The sequence below is a fragment of the Lissotriton helveticus genome, chromosome 12, assembly GCF_964261635.1.
Source record: "Lissotriton helveticus chromosome 12, aLisHel1.1, whole genome shotgun sequence".
NCBI classification, from domain to species: domain Eukaryota; kingdom Metazoa; phylum Chordata; class Amphibia; order Caudata; family Salamandridae; genus Lissotriton; species Lissotriton helveticus.
Window position 1 is genome coordinate 250,502,364 of NC_136073.1, and position 21,090 is coordinate 250,523,453.

The 21,090-nt window shown below is 45.1% G+C and overlaps 1 protein-coding gene across 2 annotated transcripts in view; it reads right to left on the reverse strand.

The window, feature by feature from the left end:
* LOC144797610 (EP-cadherin-like) overlaps positions 1-21,090 on the reverse strand; it is a 536,417-nt gene that overhangs the window by 100,023 nt on the left and 415,304 nt on the right. For both annotated transcript variants that reach the window (XR_013603428.1, XM_078668300.1), the window contains one exon: positions 1,886-2,028. Coding sequence is in view for 1 of the 2 variants with exons in the window: in XM_078668300.1 (XP_078524426.1) it covers positions 1,886-2,028 (143 nt within the window). In the remaining variant the exon portion in view is untranslated. The remainder of the gene's footprint in view (positions 1-1,885; positions 2,029-21,090) is intronic.

The following is a 21,090-nucleotide window of genomic DNA, read 5'->3' on the forward strand; positions in this document are numbered from 1 at the left end:
AGGTCATGGAATGGGTAAAGTTGGAGGTTGGTTTGCCAACCTAGGAAAGGGTATCGTTTGGTACATACTGAAACCCATCATCATAATTGTGATTTGTGTAATCACTTTGTGGGGATTGGTGCGTTTGTATCAGTGGTATAGAGCAAACAGGTTGCAGAGATCTATGAGAGAACAGGAGAAAAGGTTGACAGCGATGCAGGATACGCAATATAAGAGTCTGAAGGCATTAGAGACAATGAAAAGAAGTGGTACTGCCACGACCTCACTTTGAAGAGTCCTACATTTTGTGATGGTGTTTTGATGGTGATGACCCCTGAAGGTCATCAAAGGGGGGACTGAGAGAGCACTAGTCTGAGAAAAAATGTATAAGTGCATCATATTTACAAGCACGTAGTTAGTTAACATATACCTTGCACCAGAGTGTCTTATATTCAGTAGTGAAATGTATAGAATGTTTAAGTAGAGTAACAATAATCATAACTGTGTGAGATTAATGTAGAAATGTTGGAATGAATATGAAAGCCTCACGTTCTCATGTTAAAGGAATCATGTAAGAGTTAAGTGGAAACTTGCAATCCAGTATATTGTGTAGGCCTCATGGCAATTCACAGAAAATCTAAACGTGCTGCTAAAATAATGTGAGGTGGGGTTAACGTGGTTCTTCCAAAATGTATTATCGAATGTAGTATTGAAATATATGCTTTACAGATGTGTTGCCTTAAGAAATATATGTTAGTTAAGAATGCTGTTTAAATCAAGTTAAAGGTTTCCAGAATGCAGGGACCCGCTTCATGTAAATCAAGTAGGCCCGAACTGATAATGTTGTTCCTTTGATGTGCAATGTGCTCGTTAGAGGAGAAGCCGAGAGGTGCCAAGTACAGAGCTTTGCATTTGCTTTACGACCTATAGATATGGTGGAGCCCGGAATTTGAGGCCCACTGTAGGACGGCCTGTATGCAGGTGCGAGGGGTCCTAATCAGTCGAAATGAATAGAGCCTTGTTCAGTGGCGCTTGGCGCAGGCCTGTAGGAGTCTTCAGGAATTTCAGGGGGTATCGGCGCACTGAAGAAGAAGCCTGGGAACCAAGGTCAACTTTAACGAGGGTCTTGAAGAGTACCATCATGGAGTTTACCGCGCAAAGGTGTACCACGTGAGGGGCGTCCCAAGGGGCGTTCCTATCGGAAATGTGATTTGGTATTAGGGAAAGCGACCCGGGAGGAGAGTAGAGCAGATGATTTTGGGAGCCTAAGGAAGCGGATGGGTAGGCAGATAGACTGATCAGGAGAGACCCATTATCAGAGAAGAGACAAAGAGAAGTGCGTGATCTTCTTAGGAAGTCACCACGGCTGACACCTAGAGGGGTAAAGATCTTGTTAAGTAGGGATGTCATTTAGTGTAGTGTAGGGACAGACTAACTTGAATTTTCTTTTCTGTAATGACTTTGAGGTTGCAACTTGTATCCATTTTGGCAACGCTCATGATTTTTGAACTTGTACTCATTATTCTGTTTTGTAGACTTAGACTATTCAAAGAATTCATGTTCATAGTGATACCAGTTTACCTTTTGAATCTCATCTTGAGAAGTTTGTATCTTCAGTTATCTTTGACTTTATATTAAATCTTTGAAACTTAATCTTGGTCAGTGGTCATTTAGAGTGATGTAAGTTCTTAATTGATTGACCTATTGTTAGATTACCTTTTACTCAATGACAGGTACCAACGATCCAGTCGACTTGGTTTGGGATCTGGTAAGGTAACTAGTAACCAGTAATCCCGCGTTAACACAGGTTAAAGAAGAAAACCGTGAATTCGCTGAAAATGCATTCCATTATAAAGTGTCTGAATGCAGACACTCCTCCCAGCATAAGAAACAATTTACTGCATACCTGGTAGTAAGTTCAACCCATCTCTGCGTTGGGTTATCCAACTGGGACAGCTGCAATCGAAGACCTTTTGCAGGAGTGCCTGATGCAGTGTTCAGTACGTGGGTGGTCAGGGGGCTGTCAGGTGAAGCAGACATAGTTTTACTCTGCAGAGCAAAAACAGAGAAGCAACTGAGGTTGTCTTTAAACCGTGGGCACAAAACAAAAGGAATAACTTTAAAATCATTGATCCAATAAACACACACAGGCTAGTTAATGTGTGTGCCTCGAGCCTGAATACACAAAAAAAATGTGGTCTCCCCTATTGTAGTGTAGTTCCTATACCCCTTATAGACTCTGCGCATTGGAATAATATACACTATAGTTTTGACATAGGACTAAGGGCAGTATGTCTCTATCGAGTACATTAAACTTAATTACTTATGTGTGCAAGCTAGCTCAGAGGTCACTAGAAACTTCTAGAATGAACAAGAAGGGATTAGACTCTGACAACCTCATAAACATGACAACTTTGTTTCCCTTAGAATCTGAACAGTTCTCTGAGAATTGTGGAAACAATAGATAACAGTTTCACTCAGTCAATCGTGCATGCTTTGTTTCTACAGAGTTACACAGAAATAGGTAGACGGGCGTTTCAATAAAAAGGGTTTATTGAACAGTCTTATTTCTCGTGCAAGAGATATGAGCTGCTAAAATCGTAATACGGAAGGCGAAGTATAATACGTACAGCGTCAGCAGTAAGACAGGATAATACTGCAATAGAATGGTTTGTAGCTATGACATATATTCATAAAATACATACATAAACAACACAGGCTAAAATGTGTATACTCGTCAGGTGCTTCTAGATAGTTCTACCCCAGTGTACCTAACCTAAGTGTAGTACGAGGTAAGAAGTAGGTGCTGTTTTCTATAGTCTAGTTTAGCGATAGTTAGTATTTGCCCGAAGTCCCTCTATGTTCTAATCTGCTCCATACCTTAGAATGAGAGAGGTTGGAATCTCTTTCCGGGTCTCGATCTCCAACACCCCGCGAAGGGAGTCAGAAACACTGGAGCTGGATTCTCTGCGAGGAGGATAACACCGTCTGGTCAGTGCGTCTGGCGGGGACTCGATTTCCTTCTGAACTTGCCATGGCGAGCTGTGTAGCCGAGCAGTGGTTTGCCATGGTAAGTGAAGGTATATTTATACCTTGAAGGTGTTTAGGAATGCCAGTACTGACGTAAAAGTCGGGCAGAGGAACGTCATGAATGAACCCCTAAGGAATAATAAATGAGTTCTTGGAGAAATCATTTATCTAAGCAGGGGAAGTCCTAAAGGCTTAAGAGTCTGGTTTTCCAAGAACTCGTTGTGATGTGGATGGACGGATGTAGGTGACCAGGCCTGTATTTGGTTAGCATGGGTATTGCCTAAATAAAGGTTGGTTTCTATGCCAAAATAGGGGCAATGAGAATTGTGCCTATATAAGGGCATAAATCGGGAAACCTATATACGGGTATCTAAATCGACACACAACACTATATTTCCTTAATGTCTTGTATACCCCCAACAATGTATCTCAACATTCATCCAACTAGGTCTGCTTTTCCAATCTCCATAATATTTACAGTGGAAGACTGCGTTAAGTTAAATTAAACACCTAACGTTTAACTTCCTTGTATACACTCATGAAATAATGGATTGCACCTGGCTGGGCCAAGCCAGTTCATTATGCTTTGTGAAGAGAACTCTGTACACAGCTTGGGCAATAGTATTTAGTGTGGTTTGTCAACATTCCCCTTGATATCGCACTGATTGTAGAGTCATCCAGTCTTCCAGTTCTTATAGATATTCATACATTTCGATTTGGTGAAGTTAAGAAACATTGAAGATCATGAGGCTAAATCAAACTCAGCCTGATGTTTTATTGTAATCCAACAACCACATGGAGATCATACTGGATAGAATAACCTAATAACATGCTTTACAAAATGTTTTTGTCAATTGTAATTCAACTAGCCAGCAATATGAGACTAATTGTCTAGCCAGTATCAAAGGCTTTGCTAAAAAGGAACAGAATACATCCATCCTTCTGGCAGGCTCATATTCTCCAGTGCCAGCAAAACAGTGACTTCTATGAAAAATGCAATAAAGATGAAAACCCCAAAAATAATACCCTGAATTGGTAGCCCCTACTACAGTGTCATGCTCTGGATCAGACACCAGAGTATCAATTAAATGAACTTCCTAAACGTAAATACCACATGCATGAGAGGAGTGCATTAACCCCTTCGATGCTGATGACGAGCTCAGCTCGTCATCAGCTACGGCGCTCGTGTGCTGATGACGAGCTGAGCTCGTCATGTAACGCGGGTTTTTGAAAAATCCAGCGCACAGCGGGAAAACCGCTACCGCGCAAGGGGTTAAACTACATACCACCCATAAAATAAAATTGCAATACTACCATACGTCCGCGCTTGTTGTTCATATGTCTTACAACCATGGACAGCCCTAAATTGGATTGACGGGGACAGCGCCCTGGACGCAAATTAAATTTGGTGTTTTTTGTGGGGGAGGGGGCCGTTGCAGTGTAATGGCAGGAGGTGTAAGGAAGCTGGGAGAGCAGGGGGTTGATGGGGTGCTAACAATATGCTGAGGTACATTAAGAGCTGATTACAAAGTCTTTAACGAGTCTCGATTGAGACCAAGTGGGATGGACCAGCTGCTGTTTGCATGACATTAAGTCAGGCAGCTCCCTGCTGCGCCCCTCGGAATATTGGTGGTCTGGGCTCAGCTCGCCCATGTCCAAGGCCGGCTCTGCTTAAAACAAAATATTACAAAACATGACTAACAACACTGCCCTTCTTTATACAAATGTTCTCCCAGAACAAACTGGACAGCCCTACGCACTTTCTAATTGCCCAACTTTACAGACAAAAAGAAAAATCCATTTGGGTGTATATTTGTTGCAGTCTGAGTTTGTTAGACCGATGTGGGAACAGACACTATCAGATGGTGTAAATGTCTTAAATTCCTATTTTATTATAAGTAATACCTTCAAGTTCCACTCACATCAAAAGAATGCAGAGCTTGCTCCTCTGCCAGAGTTGACCAGTTTGGAAAGAATCAGTGAACTGAAAGGATCATGTAAGTGAAATTCAGAGACAACTGTTAGCAGTAAAGTAGGGTGTGTTCTTAGTATCACTTGGGGGCAGATGTATCAAAATACCTATTTGCAATTCTCAAATAGCGATTTTTGGAGAATCGCTATTTGAGAATTGCAAAATGGTATGTATATAAAAAAAAACGCAATTTTTTAGCGATTTCTTAAAATTCCTTAATTGCGATTAGAAAATTGCTAATCGCAATTAAGAAATAATTTCCCATTCATTTCTATGGGCCAGGAGGCTCATAGGAATGAATGTGAAGTTATACTCAATTTGTGATTCGCAATTTGAGAATCGCAAATTGAGAATATTTTCAAGGGTGCAAGGCTGTCATAAGGACACCCTGATGCACCCCTGAAATGTACATGTGTGCGCATATGGCGCACATACATGCCCTAAGGGCATGTATGTGCACCATATGGCACCTTCACTAATGCCAAAAACTGCATTTGTGAAAGAAATCGCAAATTACCACTAACTTGAAGTTGGTGGTAATTTGCGATTTCTTGAGGAGAAATCGCAATACTGAATGCTTGATGCATAGCATTTAAGGAATCGCAATTTGCAATTCCTTAAATGCTTACAAAAAATTAAGGAATCGCAAATGTTGCGATTCCTTTATTTTGCTATGCAATTTCCTTCATACATACCGTTTAGCGAATTTTTAGTCACAAACGCTGCTTTTGTGCGAATGTCAGCGTTTGCGACTAAAAATTGCTTTGATACATCTGCCCCTTGGTCTCTATTAAATGCTGTAATTGGCCAATCAGTTGGTTATGCATGTATCTTGCTTAAACTCCTATTAGATATTATTTTTATCAGGAATGCCACCTTTCAGGCCAAGAACCTAAGATCACATTTGCTCACTAGCTCAAGATATGCATCATTCACCCCATATTAAATTCACTTGAAGGTGCAAGCATCCTGTAAGATGGACATTTCCTTTTTAGATCCTACGAGAAATGTTTATGAATTGGATTGTTTAATAATATATTTAAGAAGGAGAATTTTAGGATTTTGACACTGGTGAACTATGACAGGAAAGCTTCCTCCCCAGTAACGGTTGCAGCCATGTTAGGTACACCTAACTTAAGGCTCTTCCATTTGATAGCATAGAAGAACTTTGTTGAGAGTTTAACTTTCCTCAGAATCTGCCTGCAGTCATCGAGGGGATTAAAATCCCTGTATTGAAGCTACGAGAATCACTGCAAACCCCAAACAATTTTTTTAACGTCTTCAGATTCAGCAGAGTAGAAGGAAAAGCATATAAAACGTTCTTGAACCCACCAGGTAACAATCATCATAAATGTACTCTTGATAAACATTTACGCAGGCATGGTCTCGTAATACATGTAATATTAAGCGCAAATGGTGTTTGAACAGGATTTTAGATTCCAAGTCCAGCAAAAGTTTTATTCAGAGCAGGTAGTGCAGCACATGCACATTTCTCCAGGTGTGAAAAAAAAAATCACATAGGCCTGCAGGCTCGCAATCAAAATACTGTGCAACTTTTATTCTATAATACCAAATTCATTGAAGTATTTTAAGTGCCTGGTGACTTGGGCGAGATCATGGGGAATAGCTGCTATTATTGTGCATGCATAAACAGAAGGGTACCCGAGACACCCCCACTATATGGAGACTACAAGCTCCCATCAAACACTAATTAAGAGATTAAACTTTTTATGGCAGAAACAGTGTAAAGGAATTTGCCATTGTGAGGAAGGTAAGTGAAATAGGCATACAATAAGGATATCTTAGTAGTGGTTTGTTATATTTTCTTTCTGCTGTGATGTTATCCCTAACTTACGGCCAGGGCCACTCGACTGAATTATGCGGCAAAAAAAGCCAAATTACTCAGCATAATGGGGCACATTTTGAGATAGTATTACTTTACGATTTTTACACATTAGCACAGTCCTGGAAAAGGTTACACCTCTTAAGTGCCACTTTAACACCGAACTACAGCAAAAGCCAACTGAAAGGTGGCCAGTCTACATTTGCAAAGGGCCTTCCACTGTGCAACAGCATATGTTGCTGCAGTTTTGTAACGTTTGATCTATTTGAGCAAGAAACAATATTTTGTTTTGGGAAAATGTGCAAATTCTGCAGCAGATAATAGATTATGTGACCCATATGGCAAATCCATAATTATGCTTGATTATGCTGCAGCCACAGAATTGTGTAATTCCAGTGGCCCTACTTAAGGCAGCATATTAAGAATAAAACACTAATAATTGTGATGTTTTGACTCTTTGTAAATTAATACACTGGTCAAGTTTCACTAATACAACACAAATACAGAATAAGAAGGAGCAGAGCAAATACCTATTGTTTAAAGAAAAGCAATGGCAACAATTCCATGGCAGAACTGGCAACACGTGTTGCTGCTGTCCTGCCTACTCTCTTGGGACCAGTAAGGGATATAAATGAAACCACTATTTTTAATAGTTATAAAAAAATCCAATTGAATTATGAAGTTTGATTTTTAAGTATTAAGGAAAAGTAACTTTTAGAAAGTTATATTTACCTTGCCTGAAGCTCCTGGAGTCTAATTTGCATTAGGTTTCCAGGAAAAGGTCAGCCGGCACTTAACCCTTAATAATGAGGTATGAAATATCTTCCAGGAGCCGCAAAAAAGACCACTTTGATAGATAGGTTGACCTGAATGGGCAGCTATGACTCCTCTGAGCTCAGCTGGACATTAAATGCGAGGGCTGCTGCTCTTTCTGCTGTCACAAAAGTGTCAAAACCTGCCTGAAATACCTGTCTGAGGCACATTTAAACATGATGCCCCACAGAAAGGGATCAAACGGGTACAGATCACATGTATAGATCACATGTATACCTGGTTGCTGTAGGGACCTGGTTTATCTTACTAGACTTCTGCCTCAATTTGTTCTGGGTCCAGGACTAGCTTCAAACTAGATGTTAGTATTAGATGTGGAAGGACGCTAGTCATTTCCATAGCACACTCCCCTACTCACCCTCAGCTGAGGCCACATTTGATGTGACTGAATACTTCTGCCATCTTGCAATTACCCTGGCATCTTTTGGTCCTGTTTGTAGTAAAGCAAACATGACATGCTGAAAATAAGTAGGTAGGCCAGGGCCTAGCAACCATTACCCCACCCAGGAGTCACCCCCACTAACTAGCTAGTGTTGACCATAAATGTGGCACCCTCCTTAAAAAACTGTCTTGGCCCGTGGAAGATCAGAAGAGGACCGGATCTGCTGTCTGTGACCTTAGAGGAGCTCTGAAGGAGTAGAGCTGCTCCCTCTTATATGCAGGACAAGAAGTGGACTCCAAGGATCAGTTGGCTGACCTATGTGCCTATGGGGGCACAACAAGATACAACAGGCCGTTTCCTGATATGCCCAGCTGACCAGTAGCAACTGGGCCTGAACTAAACTTAACTGTTGATCTCTGCCTGACACCATGAGAGTCTCCAAGTGCCTTCCCCTGAGGTCCTGAGGGTCTTAGAGGTTTATTCCTGTGGCTGTTTGGGCACTAGAAGAATTTATAAACTTTTGAAAAGATTCCTCCAGAGCTTCAGTGGCACCCGCCAACGTAAGTATTCGACTGGCACGTCCATATTGTTTAAATGAATTTCAGCTTCACTCCCTGTAGAGATCTCAACACTTCGTACAAAAATAACAAACTCCCTTTCTGAGTTGACACTTCAAGAAATTTCTGCAAGAATTCTCAAAAGATTCAGATCATCAACATGAGGCCAACCTGCTTCAGGTATCTGGGATTTGGTTCCATGGCAACAACTACTGTTTCACCAACGCCCATACAGAGATGATTTTTCTTCCAAAAAATGGACGTCTCTATCTGAAGCTGGCCTTAAAAAATGTTTTAACTTTTTGACATGCAGACTTTTACCAGGACCAATACACTTGATATATCTGACACGAGGTCCACCGAGGTTGGCCTCAAATTGCACCTAGGTCCCAGTCTAACTTAACCATTTACTACTTTTGGCACTTTGTGCTTTTTGATGCTATTTTAAACTAAAACTCATATCTTTCTCATAAAGTAAAATAGGTAGAGAAGATGGTGTCATGTGGATGAAGGAAGGTAAAAAAGGAGCCTGAGGAATTAGGAAGGATGGAGCAGGGTTTAATTGAGCAAACTGAGTGATGCAAGTAGTGGAGTGGGTAAGCATGTACTGAGTCAGGAGATACTGAGGAAATCTGTAAAGAAGCCACATTGTCATTGTTGCGTCATTTGTGTGATTTGCACCACAAAGTGTCTCTCTCAAAATTGCAATATTGTCGACAAGAAGTGACCTACTTAGGTCATCTCTTATCGAAGGAGGGAAGGAAACTGACCGCAGAAAGAAGTCAGGCAATAGCGAAATTGAGTGTGCCAAGAACACAGAGAGAAGTGCGGGCTTTCTTGGGTATTACATCATATTGCAGACAGTGGATACCAAATTTTTCGTTATTAGCCAAACCTTTGGTGGCATTAACGTGTAAAGATACACCCAATCCCATTCCCTGGTCTGAAGAGTGTCAGAAAAGTTTTTCTGAATTGCGCACAGCATTATGTTCGGCTCCTGTGTTGGGTACCCCCAACTACAGTAAGCCCTTTACATTGTATGTCCATGAGAAGGAAGGTTGTGCATTGTCAGTGTTGACTCAGTTGTTTGGGGACAAACAGCGTCCATGTGCATATTTTTCGTCGACTTTGGATCCAGTAGTTAGAGCGTTGCCAAGTTGTTTAAGAGCCACAGCGGCAGCAGCTGTTTCTATTCGACAGTCTGCTGGTCTAGTAATGAACAATACACTAGTCGTGATGGTCCCACATGCAGTAGACACGTTGTTAAATAGAACCAAGACACAGCACTTAACTAGTGCTCGATTGTCAGGTTACGAATTAACATTGTTAGCCAGTCATGTGCACATAAAAAGGTGCAACACTTTAAACCTAACTACGTTGTTGCCAATTGTAGAGGAATTAGATGCTTCAGAACAGCATGATTTTTTTCTTAGAACAGAAGAAGAAACGAAAGGGAGAGTAGATCTCTACGATACTCCTCTTGCTGAATGTGATGGTACATTGTGGGTGGATGGTTCATGCTTCAAGCTCCCGAATGGTGACACGTCTGCAGCATATGCTGTCACGACTTTGCATACAATTGTTGAAGCTGCACGTATTCCACATAATTCAGCAGAGTTGATTGCACTTACAAAAGCATGTGTGTTGTCAAAAGGAATGAAAGTGACTGTCTATACCGACAGTCAGTATGCATTTGGTGTGGCTCACAGTTTTGGACGATTGTGGAAAGAACGTGGTTTCCTGACTTCGCATGGAGCTAAGATTCAGCATGGTCAGTTGGTGAATGAGCTTCTTGAATCACTGACCGTGCCTCTGCAAGTGGCGATTGTGAAATGTAGTGCCCCCAAGAAGGTGACTGATGATGTTGGTCGTGGGAATGCATTTGCTGATGAAATCGCGAAAGAAACTGCAAGGAATGTGATGAGCCTAATGTATGTTGCAGGCCCTGCAAGATGGGTTGGTGATGTTGGAATGTGTGAAGACACGATAGAGAGTGTGAAGTCCATTCAAGCTGAGGCCACAGAGAAAGAGTTGAACATGTGGAGAGAAAGTACGGGTAGAATGGATGCAAATGGTTGTTGGATTGAATTGTCAGAGCCTCAGAGATGGTTGTTACCCGATGCATATGTGCTTGCAGTGGTTACAATGGCTCATGGAATGGCTCATATCAGCGTGAAAGGGATTTGCAAGTTGTTGGCTCCAGTATGGCAGAATTCAGGAATTCCCAAGTGTGCAGAGAATGTCGTCAAGAATTGCATGGTGTGTCTGAAACACAATCCTGGTAGGGGAACCCCAACTCCAGCTGGTCATTTTGCACCTCCTACGTACCCGTTCGAGGTTTTGCAGCTAGATTTCATTCACATGGAGAGGTGCAACAATTTAAAATACGTACTCGTTGTTGTTTGTGCCTTTTCAAGATGGGTGGAAGCCTATCCCCTAAAAGACAACACTGCCTTATCCACAGCTAAAGCCCTTGTGAAAGAGTACTTCCCCAGATCTGGAATGCCTAGAATGGTCTGGAGTGATAATGGGAGTGAATTTGTGGGTCGAGTAATGAAGAGAGTGTGTGAAGGGCTAGGCATTCGACAAAGGTTCCACGCTGCAAATCACCCCCAATCAGCTGGATTAGTAGAATGTTATAATGGCACGCTTAAGTTAAAACTGGCCAAAATTCACGCGAGCACAGGTCTTAAAAGGCCTGATGCTCTACCCTTAGCACTCCTGTCCACCAGAATGACTGTGCATTCACGAGTGAAACTTAGCCCCTATGAGATAGTCTTTGGCCGCCCGGCCAACATATGGGGAGTGCCAAGGCCCACTAGGTTTAGCGAAATTGAACACCCTGTTTTGCTTGATTATCTGTATGAATTGACGGCTAAATTGTGTGTTTTGCATCAACAGGTTCACGACACCCTGCCTCCGGTCTCCGAGACTCCAGGTCACGCAATCGACCCTGGTTCCTGGGTCCTTGTCAAGAACTTCCAGAGAACCAAAAACGACCAGCCCAGGTGGACCGGACCGCACCTCGTCCTTCTTTCCACAAGATCAGCAGTTCGAGTGGAGGGGAAGGCGAACTGGATCCATGGGATCCATTGCAAACGGATCCCTCTGCCTCTGCCATATGACCAGTGGGTCCAGAAGGGTGTCGCTGAATCAGAAACTGAAACTGTACCCCGCTTTCTGCCCTTCAGTGATGCACGAGTAAAAGGAACACTTACTGAACAAGAGAGCGATAAACTTTTTCAACCAGCTGTATCACCGTCAATTCCATTGAACACTACAGAGCCTTAACTCCTGTTTCAGGATCAGACAGTACCCGGGAAAAAGCGCTATAATTGGAGGTGAAAAAAGGTTTTTTTATTTGTCCATAGGTCTTGGCCTCAAAGTACTATTTTTTTGAAAGTGCAGCTCTCCCATCTGAGAAACTTGCTCATTTTTGTTTTTCGAACCACCATCCGGGTTCCGCTGCTAGGGCCGCGATTGCCCAAAGTCTTTGGGGTGCAGCTGACGACGTTAGGTCGGCAGTTCTGGTTGGTCTAAGGGAGTTGCCCTGGACTGACAGAAGCATTCCTTAGCAGAATCAACCTCCCATCGCGGGCAGCACTTTAGAGAGGATGGAGTTTCTCGAGATGGAGAGACCTGCCAAGGAAATGAACTTTAAACACAAGATTTGTAATATAATGACAAAGAAAAGCTTTTTGATATTGTGCATTTTCATGTTATTCAGTGTGATGATATTTTTAATAAGTTATGTGTTATTCTCTTTTCGAGTAACATTTGCACCCACTACATCGCCTATACCTCCTCCTTCTACCGTTTCCCCACACTCTTTTCAACCCCTTCCTGAACACGAATCAGCTAGGAGATTAGAGTTTATTAATAACTCCTTTGTTCAGCTTTTGCACCAACACCAACTTGTAATGAACACGACTAACTGTTGGGTGTGTGGTCTTATGCCTTACACAACGGATAAAGGTATTCCTTATCTGGTCCTGCCATTCAGTCACAATGGTTCTGTGCGGGCATACAGAACAATATTCATATACCCACATGAAGTCTACCCCCTACGTTCTGTAACAGACAATCCTAAAAATAGTGCTCTAGTTAAGGGTATAGTAGACATGATCAAGGAAGGTATTTCTTATGAGACTATCCCGAGAGATGAGACACTAGTATACATAGGATGGAACGTAACCGGATATGGAGCTACTCGGAGTGAGAAACAGCAAGCTAAGAGATCTTTCCCGATTTGGATTGTACCCCATCAGGGTCATCTGTGTCTGCAAGGTAATGGCACGAATCCCAGAGCACAGTTAGGGAAGAGTATCTGCACTAAAACGTATGTTTTTTCAGCCCAGACTTCCCCTTCGTTTTTAGCAGCTAAGGGTACCTATTTCATCTGCCATGATAGGGCCTATACATGGTTGCCCCCTGACTTTTCGGGCTCATGTTTTGTTTCGTTCCTGTTGCCTCCCACCTACACAGCAGCAGCAGATTACCACAAGAAAAGGATAGTTAGAGGTGCCTTGAGTCAAGAAGACACTGCAGGACAAGAATTTGGGGACTTCGTAAAGGGTTTTCTGCCGTTCTGGGGACCGATGGCTAACAGCAGGAACATAAGGCAATTGACAAGGGTGGTTGAATCCACCGTGATTGAAACTGCTGGTGCCCTTAGTAACTTGACTGCCGAGCTCCAGTCGGATCGACTTATGACCCTTCAGAACAGGGTCGCATTAGATGTCATACTTGCAGACCGAGGTGGGGTATGTAGATTGATCCAATCGAGTTGCTGTGTTTTCATTCCAGATAACGCTCCAACAGTGTACCATGCCATCTCTAAACTGCATAAGATTTCCGAATCTATTCATGTGGATAAAGGAGATTGGTCTTTAATGGGATGGTTCTGGGAACTGATATCCGCCTGGGGATGGAAAATTCTGATGGTCATTGGGATGGTCCTAGCCATTCTTTTCCTGTTCTGTCTGTGCGTGCAGTGTGCTCCTGCAATATGAGGCCTCTGTGCTGCATCATGTGTAAGGAAACCTGTATCAAGAGACGAGCTAAGTACTAGAATGATGTTACAGCAACATCTCAATGACTTTAGGAATATAGACCTGGACTCAGATTAGCATGAGATTAGGTTAAATTGCCTATGTAAGGGCAAAAGGAGGGTTTGTGGTTCTGAAAATTCTGGACTTGAGAATAAAACTTCGTCGTAACATGACGAATTTAGTATCAAAAGACTGAAAATGACGAGTACACTATGTACAAGCATTTTCGTCATATTCCAGTGACGATTTCACCTCGAAATCGTCATTTTCGTTCTGAACCCTTGGCTTCCATTTTGTATACGGCAGCCATTTTGTGAGTTGCCCTTTACATAGGCTTATAATACAGCTAAATTCGATTCCAAAGGACACGTACACCTTAATTGACTTTCCTGTGACCTGGGCAAGTTGGAATCATTGCCCCAGGCCAAACCTGTTTGGTCAGTTCCTCTCCCAGTGGCCGAATGAGATAGCATCAAGGCACAACAGGCCATAAACCCATTTTCATCGCACACACCCTGCCGAATCTTGCTCACACCTGTCCCTGCTCTTTTCTCTCACTTGCTTTATGATGGGGAGGTGCCCATTTTTATTGGGGGTCCACCGATATCTGATGAAATGTTGGGCCTTGCCGGGTGATTTGTTGTGGGCTGGACGAACTGAAATATAGACATGTCATCATGACTCTGCTTTTCCTTTGTAACAAAGAATGTGAATAGTGTACTGAAAATTCGAAGAATGTTTGCCTAAAGCACAATATTTTGTATAAAAAGAGAAGCCTGACTTTGTAAGTTTGAGCAGTCTCCTGAGAATATACATCCCGTGTGTTGTACTTCTAGGACGCTTGTTTCTTGGTTGCAGCCAATAAAATCGATCCTTAACTTCACCTAGAAGACTCTGAGTTTCTGTGGTCTGAATCAGGAAAGAACCCGAGGTCTTTGGGTGTACCCTGGCACCGCTGGGTTACCGGTTCTGAAAAACCCAGTACCTCAGCAATAAGAAGTGAGCATAGAAAGAGGAATACAGGAGGGTGAAGGTGGAGGATTACACTTGTGAAGGATGGGGATGATGAGAAAAGCAGGTGGTCACACAGAGGGGTCATGAGCAAATGATAAGTGGAGGGGGAGAAACCAGAGAAGCAGTGTGAAGAGACAGGAGGATAGTGAAGAAAGAGGAGGGATTGGTGGACAGGGAAAGTGATGGGTTAAGAGAGGGTGACAGGAATGAGAGAGACTAATGAGAGAAAGAACAATAGAAGGAAGAGGAGACATGCTAATCACCACTTAGATGAGGTAGTTCCATTTTTAGGCACTCGCATGAGCTGTACATTTCCTCTTTCTTCCCTTTATGATTTAGCCTGCTCAAAAGACTAACAACAACATAGTGGTTGAGAAAAATGCCATTACATGTCCAGTGCTCTTGGCACACTGGACAGATAGGGGTAGAAACAGGCCCAAATTTGATGTCCGGTTTGGTTTTCATGATCAGGTTGGCACTTTTCATTGCTCCTTTATTTGTTACCTCGCTTATTTAGTAAAGATATGCATAACCTCAGGTCTTCGTAGATCCTATGTGTGCTCATAGGTATGTGCTATATAATCCAGCACTTAGAGGTGCCACTTTTAGAATGTGGAGAGCTACCACAGAAGAACAGTCAGAGAAGTGCCAGGCCCGATTACACACACCAATGCACACTTCTCATTCCTTTACATACACAAACGCATTACTCCATAGGCAGCAGCAGTGCCGGTGAGGCTGACAGAAGAGGGTGAAGGAATGAGTCAAGGGTGAGGTGGAGAGAGAGAGAAGGGGGAGGTGAAGATAGGGGAGGGGAAGCAGACAGACGGAAGCTAATAGGGAGGAGGCAGAGGCAGTAGGATAGAAGAAAGTAGGATGGTGGGGGAGAGAAGGAGGGCGAGTCGGAAACACAAGCGGGTGAGCAAGAGTGATAGGATAGCAAGGAACAGAGATACGGTTGAGGCATAGAGAAGGGCGAGAAAGTGAGAGAAGAGTGAGGCGAAGAGAGAATGAGGAGGTAATAGGAGGATGAAGTGGAGTGAGAGTAAGGTGATACACTTTGAGGATGGTGAGGTCAGGAGAGAGTGAAAGTAGAATAAGGTGGAAAGAGAGGAGGATGAGGTGAGAGAAATAGGAGAGTGATGTGGAGAAAGAAGGACACAGCAGGGAAACAGGTGGATAAGGTGGAAAGAAAGTAGGATAAGATGAAGTTCATGAGGTGGGAAGAAGTAGCGGGTGAGGTGAGCGGGACAGCAGGGTTAAGTGGAGAGAAAGGAGGATGAAGTTAGGAAAGCGAAGGGGAGACCGAGAGAAATATACAATTGAAACTAGTGGACAGAAACCTATAGTAGGCATGGTATCAATTAATCAGGATTTTTATAGGGCGGCTGTATAACCCATGAGGGTCTCAAGGCACTGTGGGGTCATGCGGCGGAATCATGCTGCCTGTTCCCATTGGTTGAACATCCAGGTTGTGGGGTACTACCTGACAGCTGAAGTGTTGGTGAGGCTCTGAGGTGCAGGGGGAGGGGGTGTTCCTTGTCTTAGCCGCCAGGTGGGAGAAGGAGCAGCCTTTTCTGTTTGTTGGCAGATGTGCTGGGTAGAAACAAGGGAGAGAGATCTGGAACGGAGTTTCCAGGTAGGTTAGGGGAAATTAACTTGTTTGTTGAGGTACGCTGGTCTTTCGTTGTGTAGTGTCTTGTAAGCATGGGTAAGCAGCTTGAACTGGCATCTCTTCACGACTGGTGGCCAATGGAGTTTCCTGAGGTGAAGGGAGATGTGCGTCTATCTGGGGAGGTCGAAAATGAGTCTGGCTGCTGTGTTCTGGATGGTTAGGAGTTTCCTCATGAGTTGGGCAGTGATTCCTACGTAGAGGTAGTTGCCGTAGTCCAATCCGCTGGTGACGAGAGCTTGAGTGACAGTTCACCTGGTGTTGGGTGGAAGCCATCTGAAGACCTTCCTGAGCATTCGGAGGGTGTGAAAGTATGAGGAGATAATACTGACCTGCTTCTTCATGGATAGCTGGCTGTCAAGGATGATGCCACGGTTGCGTGCGTGTTCAGTGGGTTTGGGGGTTTAGCCCTGCTCAGGTGGCCATCATCCCTTGTTCCATAGGGTGTCCTTGCTTTTCCCAAAGATGAGAACTTCTGTTTTGTCTGTATTGAGTTTGAAACAGTTGTTGTTTATCCAGATGTCCACATACTTCATGCATGTTTGGAGCCTGTCATTGATGGTTGTTGGCTCGTTTGTCAGTTGGAGGATGAGTTGGGTGTAGTCAGTGTAGGAGATGATCTTGAGTCTGCGGCTCCTGACAATGTTGGCCAGTGGTGTCATGTATATGCTGAAGAGGGTTGAGCTGAGAGATAAGCCTTGAGGTACACAGGAGGTGATGTTCTTAGGGTGCGAGGAGTAGGGATGGATGATATCTTTTGCGTCCTTCCTGTGAGGTAGGAAGTGATCCACTTGAGGGCTGCTCCTTGAATTCAGATCTGGTGGAGTCTGTTGATCAGTATGTGGTGGGACACGGTGTAAAAGGCTGCTGAGGTTGAGAAGAATGAGGCTGCTGTTTCTCCGTGCACTAGCAGCATTCTGATCTCGTCTGTGGATGTGATTAGAGCTGCCACTGATCCGTGGTTTGCTCTGGAGCCAGGTTGGGAGGGGTCCAGAAGGTTGTGGCTCCCCAGATGTCTGGTTAGCTGGGCTTTGATAGCTTTCTCCATTACCTTGGCAGGGAAGGAGAGCAGGGAGATGGGTAGGTAGTTCTTGGGTTCTCCTGGATCGCGGATGATTTGTTCAGCAATGGCTTCACGTCGGCATGTTTCCATTTCTGGGAGAAGTGGGCCATGGTGATCGAGGAGTTGAGGACCTTGGTGAATTATTTGCTGATGGGTTGAATGCTGTGATACATAGTGTAGTGGGGGCAGGAGTCTGCTGGAGCGCCGAAGTGGATGGATCTCATGATGGATGCCGTTTCCTTTTCAATGAGGATCCTCTACAAGGTGAGCTGGTGTGAGTAGGTGTCAGTTGGCGTGACGAGGTTGATGTCATTCTCGGGGGGGGGGGGTTGGGGTACGAAGTCCTGGTAGGTGGTGTTGATTTTGTTGTGGGAAAAAATCTGAGTGTGTGTGCCGAACTTGCGAGACTGATGGTGTTTTCGGTTGCCACAGGGTTGGTGAACTCCTTGACTATGTTGAACAGATCCTTGCTGGTGTTGGAGTTGGAGGATGTCTTCTTGGTGTTTTTCAGTAGGTGATGGTAACGGTTGAGGTGTTGAATCATCTTCGGTCCCCAAGGGTCTTATTGGCGCGCCATCTTTTTTTTTAATAAAATCTTTTTATTGAAATAAGAACAAATACACACTTAAATGATGACCGGGGCGCATAGGGTGACCACAGTTGCAATATATCGACATAAACTTCTATACATTACAGTTTGAATTGAGGAGAGTAAAACAGGCATAAGAGTCCTCCAGGTCCACACTGACTGGGTCCAGGTCCGGCAGGTCACAAATGTTACCTCGGTAGGCATTCTAAGCTCCCCATATTTTGACCCATTTGCGGGGCCGCCCCCTGGAAACATACACAGACTTCTCACGAAACATACACCAGTCAAGATCTTCCATCCATTTTCCGACCCTGGGCGCCCGAGTCGCACCCCAGAGCTGTGCAATGTTGCGTTTGGCAACTGCGCAGGCGAGAGCCACCCAAACCTTACCATGACTTGGCAGGTCCGTGGGCTCCCACACATTCAACAAGCATCTCCTTGCCTCTCGGTCGACTCTCAGCTCCCACACTTCAATCATTTTAGCATGTATCCGCGTCCAGAAAGCACAGACCCTCTCACACTCCCACAAAATATGCATGAACGATCCCGGCAACCCACACCCCCGCCGGCAATCGGCCGACCCAGCCAAGCCCATCCTCTGCAGTCCCAGGCCCGTGATGTAAGAGCGACGCAAAACTCTAAGTTGAACCAAACGGAGCCTCATAGGAACCGACACTTCCTTGGGGGATGCTACCGCCTCCCTCCAGTCCTCATCGTCTAGAACAAGGCCGTCAGCGACCCATTGGTCGCGTAAGCGCACCAAGGGGTCCTCCAATTGATTGATCAGTTTGCGATATGTGAGAGAGATCGCCTTGGTGGGCAGAAGGCCATCAAGAAGGCGATCCTCCAGCGGGGAGGCCACCGGTAGCACCTCTTCACCAGAGATAGCTGCAATCAAGGCTTGGCGGATCTGGAGGTAGCGGAACCGCTCGGCGTCGCTCAATTGGTACTTAGCCTGCAACTCTTCGAACGTCAGAACCCTATCTTTACCCCACATGTCACGAATCTGCGATATACCAATCAAGTCCCAACGATCGAAGCCTTTCGATTTCCAGAGCATCCCTAGCCTCTCAGAGCTCCACAGTGGTGTAGGCAATGTCAACCGCCCAGCCCATCGAAGAGCACTCATGCCACACTCTCGTGGAGCACAAAGTGGGCCCCTTCAATGAAAAGCGGCTACGTCTCGCGTACAAAACACGGGTGTACTCTCCCCCCCGGCACCTGACCACGGTCCATCGCATAGCCCGGGTCAGCCGGGGATCCATAAATTGCGTTGTTGATGGAGGCCAACTGCGACGCCCAGTAATACCTCCGAATATTTGGCAAACCGATCCCACCATCATACCAGGGCAGCATGAATTTTGAGAGCACGATATGCGGCCTCCCCTCCCATAGGAGGCCGCGTTGCAGAGACTCGATCTCACGAAAGTACGACGGGGGCACAGGGTCAAAGGAGTTCTGTAAAGCGTACAGGAATCGCGTAAGGGCCATCATTTTAAAGAGGACCGCGCGGCCCAACATGGAAAGCGGCAACGTCTTCCACCTCGCAACATCTGCACGGAGCCTGGCCAAGGGAGGCAATAGGTTCAAGCGGAAGCGCACTCTGGGATCCTTCGAAATGTGGATCCCGAGGTAGCGGAAACTAATCGGCTCCAGTTTCACGGGACAGTTCACAGGCACCCTGGGTGGATCACCACTCAGCACAAACAGGACCGGCTTTGCCCAGTTGATCAAAAAACCCGAGTACCGTCCAGAGATGGCGAGGACATCCCTAAAGACAATCAATGAGGCCCGGGGGGAAGTCAGATACAACAGGATATCGTCAGCGTAAAGCGAAATCTTGTCTTCCCACTCCGGGGTCCAACGCAACCCCTTGATTGAGTGATCCCATCGCACCCAGGCCGCCAATGGCTCCAGGGCCAGGGCAAACTAAAGAGGCGAAAGGGGGCAACCCTGACGAGTGCCACGCCCGAGAGAAAAGTCACAAGACCTGTGGTTATTCACAACCACTCTGGACAAGGGGGCCGAATAAAGAAGGCGAACCCAACCAATAAAGACAGGACCAAATCCCAGCTTAGCCAGGACCGCAAAAAGATAGGGCCATTCCACACGGTCGAAAGCCATAGTGGCATCCAGGGACAACAAAACAGTAGGTTCATGAATGTGAGGCGCACTCGCCAACACACCGTGGAGCCGCCAAAGATTGAGTGCAGTGTTGCGTCTAGGCATGAAGCCGGATTGGTCGGGATGAATCAAAGTGGAAATAACCTTCACCAGACGTGTAGCAAGCAACTTTGCCAATACCTTGGGCTCCACATTCAGCAAAGAGATTGGGCAGTACGAAGAGCAATCCAGCCGAGGCTTACCCTCCTTATGAATGACGACTATATTGGCAACCCGTTGATCATAAGGCAACTTGCCACGCTCCAAACTTTCGGTGAACATATCCCTCAAGTATGGTGCCAGTCTATTGGCGTGAGGTTTAAACAATTCGATAGGGAGACCGTTAGGGCCGGAGGCCCTGCCGGAATGTACCCCCCCTGATGGCCATTGCCACCCTCATCATTCGTGAGGGCAGAGTCCAAAAATGCCCTATCATCATCCGACAGAGCCGGCATCGGTATGTCGTGTATCATGTCAGAATTTTCGGCTTCCGTATAAGCACCCGACGAGGTATAAACCTCCTCGTAGTACCGAGCGAACTCATCAACAATCAACTGGGGGTCCGACGTGTCTGCGGAGCCCGCAATATGCAGCTCCGGAACCAGCCTAGACCCCCAGTCTCCCTTCTCCAACCAGGCAATCAACTTCCCGGCCTTGTCGCCATGTTCATAGATTCTGTCTTGAGTGATGTCGTGTTGCACCCTGGCGCCGTCGCGAGTTAAAGTTTTGTATTCGTCCCGGAGCAGCCCGAGGCGGTGATCCGCCCACGGGTCGCCCCCGGAGGAGACAACAGTTTCTAAGGCCAAGAGCTCCACCTCCACTCTGTCTAGTTCTTCCCTTCTCTTCTTCTTCTGCCCAGCGACAAGGGAGAGAACCTCCCCCCTGGCGACAGTCTTATAAGCCTCCCAGAGGGAGCACCTAGAAGTAACCGAACCTTCATTTTC